A 7729-nucleotide genomic window follows, 5' to 3' on the forward strand; every position below is an offset into this window, starting at 1 on the left:
GTTTACATTCATTCAATCAGCATTCATATTTTTACTATGAGCAATACTGAGAAAAAAATGCATCAGAGGAAAAGCGTTCGGAAACAGGTAATCCTTTTTATTTTATTCACCTCGTACTTAGATTCTTACAATAGATTTACAAAATCATACGTTTGAAATTAGTTTCCAAACAAGGGAAATAAATAACTAATTTTTAACGGCTAAAACCCAAGCAACATTAAGTGCACACACACTTTTTATACAGGAAACGCACACAGTTTCAGTTTCTTGGGCTGTAAAAACAAAACAAAAGCTAGTCACTCACATGCATATTCACTTGCGTAGCAACCAGAGCAGATTCTAAATGGGGAGGGGTCGCCATGTGATGTCATCATCTTTACTCTGCAGGGGTCACTCCTGACACATTCCCTTGCATAGATTTCCAAAGACATTCTTCTGTCCGATGTTAAAAGGCTCGTGATCCGCTTTGAAAAACGGCAGAAGGGTTTGGCGGCAACTTGGTCCGAACCAGATGTTCCTGCTGGAGAACACGGACACATTAAAATGAGACTGTTTTGCTGCCACCGCTGACAAGTCGGCCAGATTCTTTTTTTCTTCTAGCAATTATCAAATCCGTCGTAGTCAAATTGGGTCAGAGTTATTTTAAACTTCATTGCTGCAGTTTTTTTATGTGAGCATCAGAGAGCAAGTCTTTGGGCGGCATGGTGGGCTTGCTGTCCCGGAAGCCCTTGGGTGGGTGGTTGAGGGAAGGCATGATAAAAAGCAGGAGTGTGTGCGTGCGTGTGTGTAGTCACCCCCTCCCACACATATCCTGCCATCATTTGTGCTTTGAATGCAGCAGCCTGTTTGGTCTCTCTTCATACAGTCACGTTCCTCATCTATCGTACCGGTTCTCAAAATGTTTACAAAATTTTAAAAAAGTATAAAGTTAAATACAACTGAACTGTACTGTACAGTACTACATTAAAAAAAAACAACTTTAGGGCATTGAACATATAATTCAGTGATTCTTTTATTGACTGCTAGATGACGGCTGCGTACCGCTATTGTACTAGTGCTATTACAATGGTGCTTTGAGATACTAGTTTATGTCATTCCATGCATTTGTATCTCAAATTATCTTTCCCCTTTGAAATGAGAAGAAATGCTCTTGTTCCAGCCTCTTGCTTTTAACAAGGAAAACTAGCAGTCTAAGATTTTGTACTTCATCAAAACAGATTAATAATCTAAAAAAGAAATAAAAATTAAGCACTTTGTGCATCACGATTTTTTTGCTGTAATCCTATTCACCGTGCTGCTCCTTCTGATGTGCTCGCTTTGGCCACTGGGAGGCAGTGTAATAGTCATTCAGACACAAAACAAGAAGAATAGTACTTCTACTACGATGAAGTGACTCCGTAATCTTACTAATTTTCCCCAAAACAGTTTCCACTAAAGTAGTCGCATTAATGTCTTAATTAAAAGAAGAAAATACACCCAGCTTCGGATGATGAATTTTGATGAAAAGGTTTTTGTCCATTCAATGAGCACAAACTCAAATCCTTGTTTTGCCTTTCCCCTTTGCCAAATTGGCATGGGAAGCTTTTGTGTGATCGCAGGCAGCGTGGGAAAGGGGAAGAAGTCCAAGCCGGAGGAACAATGAGGACTGTAGATAGATGAAAAAAAAGCAGGACGATGGATAAAAATATAAAAGGAATGCTGCATAGTCCCACAAGCGTTCAGATTTTTTTTTTCTTCCCCCCCCAGAATGATTCACAGGGCATACGGAAACGAGTTCTGCTTGGAAACGGAGCCACCATGTTTGCAAGGGAAGCCGAGTTGTTTGTCACTCTGCATCCAAAATGAGTTCATTTGCAATTTGGTTTTGTCTCGCTCATGTCTGACACGGATGACACGGCCTGCGCATTCACAAATCTCTTTGCCTACGAAAAGCGGAAGGCGATGACCACACGGTGATGTTTTTTTTTTTTAACCCTTTCATGCACCCTGTAACATGATAACATGATAAGCTGTCCACTGTAGTAACCGCTGTTCCTGAAAGGGTTAAAGAATTATTCAATGTTTTTCCCTGTTATGGCCAATTTTCAGTGACTGAAAACGGACTTTTTGGACAGCATTATGAAGACATGAGTGTCTTTTTTTTTTTTTTTAATTTAGTCTTGTGTCAGTTGTGCCAGAATGTGTTCTGATGTTGAATTGAATTGAATGCATCCATTCATTTTCTATTCTGCTTCTCCTCATGAGGGTTGTAGGTGGAGCCTATCCTAGCTGACTAAGGTCAAGAGGGGTTGTGCATCCTGGATTGGTCGCCAGTCAATCGCAGGGATCATATGGACAAACAAGCATTCACGCTCATATTCACACTGAAAGCCAATTTAGAGTCTTCAATGAACCGAATTTGTTTTTGGAATGTGGAAGGGAACCTCATGCAAGCATGTGGTGAACATGTTGCACCAGAGATTCAAACCCGGAATCTCGTAACAGTGAAGCAGATGTACGAATCTAATCACCCCTTGTATTTGATGTTATTATACTTCAAAAGTTTAGATTTTCAAGACAAACTCACCGTGATTTATTTTCCTCAATTCACTTTTCTAGTTCTATTCTCTTTTCCAGAAAATGACTTTCTTCAGGCTTCTGATTGACAAGAGTTCATGGTGTAATCAGCAGGTTACAACAGAGAGACTGGGAGAGTCACAGAAAGTCATAGAAGTGGATTTGACATCCTGAAAGTAGGGCTACGGGATGGGTACACGCTTTGAAAATTTGTTTTGATGATTCACGGCCGCCTAATGTCTTTGTCATACAAGGTCAGATTTAATTGCAGCCACTCATTTGGGACATCATTTAAATTTATGCTTCATCTACTTGTCGTAAAGCAGTTTGGGGGAGGCCCTTTTCTGTTCAGCGTGAATCCTGACCGTGCCCCAGTAGGTGAGGAAGAACCCCATCAAAACAATTTGCAGATGAACTCCCGACACAGACTGTGAGCCAGTGAGAGCTGACCTCGCAAGCGTTCTGCCGATGATGAAGTAAGTGATAGATGCGGCCTCGTCGGCGCCGCTTACCCTCGCTAACCGGGCCGCTCCGATTAATAGAATGCGTGCCCCGCCGTTGAACTCCCCTCACTTCCATTCCGTCCCCCACAGCACTAACATTTGATTGAACATCACAGAGAGAATTATGCAGACCACCAAAGGGTCAAACATTTCAATCTTGTACTGTGGTGTGAGTTGCCAAATTTTCTGTAGATCGTTAACATAATAGCATGATTCCCCAAGTCTGTTCTCAAAACTTTTTACACCGAATACCACTTAGAAAAAAAAAATGTAACTCTCAGAGTACCACTGTTCGTAACGGTGGTTGACTATTCTTACCACTAAAGGGAGTCGGCATAGACGTAACCAGTGTGACTTGTACGACTTGGGTAATTATGCTGTTAGCCAAATGCCATGTAAAAAGATTCTTCACAGTTTTGTGTTGCCACAAACAGTGGGACAATGTGACGGCAGCCAGCCTGTCGGGGAGGGTGGGAGTTTTATCCCAATCTAATCTGGAACAATGTCCATGCTCTAATGAGTCGCCAGCTTGGCGCACAAATCCTGTCACCTTCTTATCCATTATTTCAGCTTTGTCTAGTTTTCAAATTTCAATTGGAGCACACACATCTGCTTCTTTAGGGTTTTTTTTCTCTTTAGGGCTTCATCCACAATTACTACTAGGGCTATGTTGAACGTTTACTTCTCTTAAATGTTAGTGAATCTTGTCTCAAAGCGTGCGCAATTGAGGTCAACCAAATGTGTTACCTAATGTGGCCTGTTTTGAAGAGCTGGGTCACTTTGAGACACATCCTGCCGCATCACTACCCTGGGGTGCCCCAACAGCGGGGTGCCGCTTGGGAGACAAGTCAAGATGACTTTTAGCAGGATGTGCATGCCGTATCAAAAAAAAAAACCTCTGCCTTATGTTGCAATGTTTCCCACAGTTTTATACATTTACCAGGTGTCTTAATAACAGGTCAGTGATATGCTTTTATCAAAATACCCAAGGAACTATACTCAATATAATGGCAAAAAAAAAAAAATCTAATTTGAAAAAAACAAAAAGGACCCCCCATTGACTGTACTTATACTTTTTTTTTAAGGTACCCGAGTATGCTCACCTGACCCTTTGTTGATGTGCTGAGCTCTGTCTTGTCATGCTGGATGTCGCGCAGGACAAGACGGTTGTAAGAGGGGCCGGCTTGCACCGTGCTGACGACGGGGCGGGGTACCGAGGCGGGCTGTATGTTGGTGCTAGCAGAAGCGATGCTCCCCTGGTGCGGCCCTATAGACCGGTGGGCTTCACCGCTGTAGGCAGCCTGATAGCTGGTCTCAGGTGGGAGGTTTTGGGATTCCACAGGTTGTTTCCTGCCACTTTTCACCCATGGCCTGCACTCTTGTCTGAGGGAAGAGCAATACATCAAAAGGTGATTAAGCCCCAATAACGTTCAGCTGTTCTAGTAGGCTTTTCCTGTCTGTTTTGTTTTGTTGCTTTTAATCTAAAGTTTGACGTTTTTCAGCTAACATTACTATTTGGAACAACTGATAACCGCTAATTGAGATGAAATGTAACCCTTCCAGAGGTGTTCTAGGGTAGACATTGAATGAACGGAGACAACAAAACAAAACAAAAAACTTATGCTAGTGCAAAGGCACTCACCAGGCAGATTAGCCAACAAGTTAGCCAGTGAACAGGAAGCCTAAGACTTACACTCTCATTCGCTGACCTCCACGTCATTCAACAGGACAGGCTCCGCCTTTGAAAGCCGCATACATTCAAAGTCACAGATACTACAGTGTAGAACGTGAGAATGGTGACCCCAAGTGGATGAAGGTAATATTTGCACCTCACCTCACATCTATATATTTTTTGTGATACAATGTATAAAGCTTTAACATATAGATAAATAATAACAAAAGTATAGTGGTCATTACGTTGCAGATTTTCATCTATTTGTTGCTTTGCGCACTGTGTCACAGTCACTGTGGAACGAAAAAGGGAACTTCCCCGAACCGGTTTCGCAACATTGGAAATATAAATTTTGCTTAAGATGTCGATGTAAGATGTCAAATCATGAAAGTCAACTTCAGGGGAAACTAATATATCTAAATCACGTTCACAGTACTACACTGACAGTTATTTCACATTTCATTGGGGTGGTCAGGGGAAGAGAATACAATCTCCTCTAAATCTCTACAAAAAGTAACGGACCCAACGTAAAATATACGTCACATTGCATGGACAGCGCTTTGACTGAAAGTTACCTGCAGACGCTCCCCCTGTCCTCCTCTTTCACCTCCAACCTTCCCCCTGGGCTGCTCCCATTACTGATCCAAGGGTAGTGGTCCTTCTTGGGAATGGGCCAGGGTTTAAAGTCCTGCTTGTACTGCGTGACACTGGGGAAAGGCACCCCCGGAGGTTGGTAGTCCTCCCGGGGCTTGTAGCTGGGCTCCCTGCGCGCCCTAAATGAGCCTCGGGTGGGGGAGTCGCCGGCAATTCGCGGTCCGGGGACAGAGGTGGGGCACGATACCTGCTTGGTGACGGATCGCACCTCCTGCTCGGATATGTCCGAGTAGTTTTGGATGGTGAGCGGCACGGAAAGGTCGGATTTGTCGAATTGGTTCCAGAACCGAGCCAAGCAACACACTCTGCTGATGCACGGCCAAGCCATAGCCGCCCTTCCCCAAATATTTTTCACTTGAGCAGGGATAAAACAAAAATAACAAAGAACGGTTAAAGACAAAGCATTCAAAATGAGAGTGTTGCTCCTTGTCGGTCCGCTTGTGGGATTCTGAGAGGGTCCATGTGACAGCAGGGATCAAGTGCTCCTCTGACGTGCTCTCATATAATGCCTCCACTCTGGCGATGGATCCGTGCAAAAATATGCTCCTCATTCCATCTCCGACATTCAAATGGAAGGATTTTCTCCCCACTTTTGGTCACATGCCCCATTCCAGCCTTGGAGTCCACTCGGTGATAAATCAGTCTTGCACCTGAAATTGTCTTCTGCATCTCCTCACGTTACATAATTGTGATGCAGCGTCGATCGAGCATGAAGAGCAGAAAACATACAGCAACCCCTACCAAAGGAAAAAAAAACATCTCCGACATTCAAATGGAAGGATTTTCTCCCCACTTTTGGTCACATGCCCCATTCCAGCCTTGGAGTCCACTCGGTGATAAATCAGTCTTGCACCTGAAATTGTCTTCTGCATCTCCTCACGTTACATAATTGTGATGCAGCGTCGATCGAGCATGAAGAGCAGAAAACATACAGCAACCCCTACCAAAGGAAAAAAAAACCTGAAAAAGTAACAGAATGAGGAGTATATTACTTAATTTAAGAAAAATGATTTCCTGATAGAAGACGACAATTGCAGGCTACTTGGCAAGTAAATGGAAAGTTAACGTAGCAGTGCGCCCCCTACAAAAAAATCAAACGTAGACTATATTACTCCTAGTAGACCACTACATACAACTTCGACAGAATTATTTATTTTAAGATAAACTTACAAGATAAATAAGAAGTTATACTTTCTTTTATTTTTTATTTATTTTCGGAAAAAAAGGCTTGAAGTAAATGAAATGCTTTTACTCATGAAAATTACCTGATAGAAGTCAAAATATTTCAGCAGGTAAATATTTTTCGAACGATTAGATTTTATTGTTTGAAATGCAATAAAGGGATAAATGGAAGACTGGTTCTGTGTCAAATGCTTGCTACTGTAAAAAAAAAAAACAGTCAATTGAAGACTCTAAAATGTCCTAAACTCGCAGCAAGTATTGTTATTAACAACATATTGTATTATTATTTATCGGGGAAGTCAACCCTAAAAAATTCCTTCCAATAATGTATAAATACACTCGTTTTTAGCCATCTTAGGGGGGCGGCCATTTTGCCACTTTCTGTCAGGTAAAGATGACCTCACAGTTGCCCACGACATACCTGTTTTCTGAAGCTGCGCTGTGAGTGGTTGTTACCTATTCCAAATACACAATATTAATCAAAATGCCGTGTTTATACTAGTGGGGCTACAAAGAACCTATCTTTTATCGACAAATTTTATGTTGACTTCCCGTTTAAGGTACAGATGCCGTAAAGGTCAAATCATAAAGTAAATGTTTTGTTGTGCATGATTACCATCTAGTGGAGAGAAATGGTCAAACTTTTAAATGAGAATGAATGTCTGCTCAAAACTTTTGACTCCCAATTTTTTCTTCTGACAACATTCATGGACACGAGGATGAAACCAAATGGCTTTGATGAGGAGATGACCTTTCCTGTAGCGCCAACATCAGGTCAAACTTTTAGTTTTAGACTTAGGGTATGTTGATTTCTAATTTGGGGTGTGCATTCATGACACCCACAAAACAAAGCAGATTGATTCATGTTGGGACCCTCCTCTCCCCTCATGAACACGTTTACTTATTTTGATCTCCTGTGTTTGGGGTCACATATTTGTCTCACTCATAAAGTCTCACTCACCCTTCCTCTTTAGTTATCAGGGTTTGAGACTGGCAGTGGCAGTTTTTTTTTTGTTTTGTTTTTGCGGTGGGTTGGGGATTCTGTGTGCATGAGATGCTTGCCACGTTTCTTGCCCGTGGTTTGTACCAAGGGAGGAGTTGGGGTGTTTGTCCCCATGTGTATGTGCCTCACAATGGCTGCAGCAGCTGCCGATCCCCTTGG

General features: G+C 42.3%; 1 protein-coding gene across 2 annotated transcripts; it reads right to left on the reverse strand.

The window, feature by feature from the left end:
* Positions 1 to 76: 76 nt before the first annotated feature.
* Positions 77 to 6134, reverse strand: map6d1 (MAP6 domain containing 1). Of its 2 annotated transcripts, none has more exons than XM_019883747.1 (3): positions 5307 to 6134; positions 4163 to 4442; positions 77 to 517 (listed from the first exon to the last, which is right to left on the reverse strand). In XM_019883747.1, the coding sequence occupies exons 1-3, from the start codon at positions 5711 to 5713 to the stop codon at positions 446 to 448; spliced, it is 759 nt and encodes a 252-aa protein (XP_019739306.1). In that variant the 5' UTR covers positions 5714 to 6134; the 3' UTR covers positions 77 to 445. The 2 variants fall into 2 exon arrangements, with proteins under 2 accessions (XP_019739306.1, XP_019739305.1); XM_019883746.1 differs by having other exon boundaries at positions 77 to 520.
* Between the last annotated feature and the right edge of the window lie 1595 nt (positions 6135 to 7729).

This window comes from Hippocampus comes, unplaced genomic scaffold (assembly GCF_001891065.2).
Source record: "Hippocampus comes isolate QL1 unplaced genomic scaffold, H_comes_QL1_v1.1 scaffold159, whole genome shotgun sequence".
In the NCBI taxonomy this organism is placed as follows: Eukaryota; Metazoa; Chordata; class Actinopteri; order Syngnathiformes; family Syngnathidae; genus Hippocampus; species Hippocampus comes.

What these genes read in the sequence shown, in the direction of transcription:
- map6d1 (XM_019883746.1), bottom strand. Translation starts at nt 5,713, where the DNA reads ATGGCTTGGCCGTGCATCAGCAGAGTGTGTTGCTTGGCTCGGTTCTGG. An exon ending in GACAGGGGGAGCGTCTGCAG is followed by an intron (nt 4,443 to 5,306) that starts GTAACTTTCAGT and finishes CTCTTCCCTCAG; the next exon opens with ACAAGAGTGCAGGCCATGGG. An exon ending in GCACATCAACAAAGGGTCAG is followed by an intron (nt 521 to 4,162) that starts GTGAGCATACTC and finishes CGTGTTCTCCAG; the next exon opens with CAGGAACATCTGGTTCGGAC.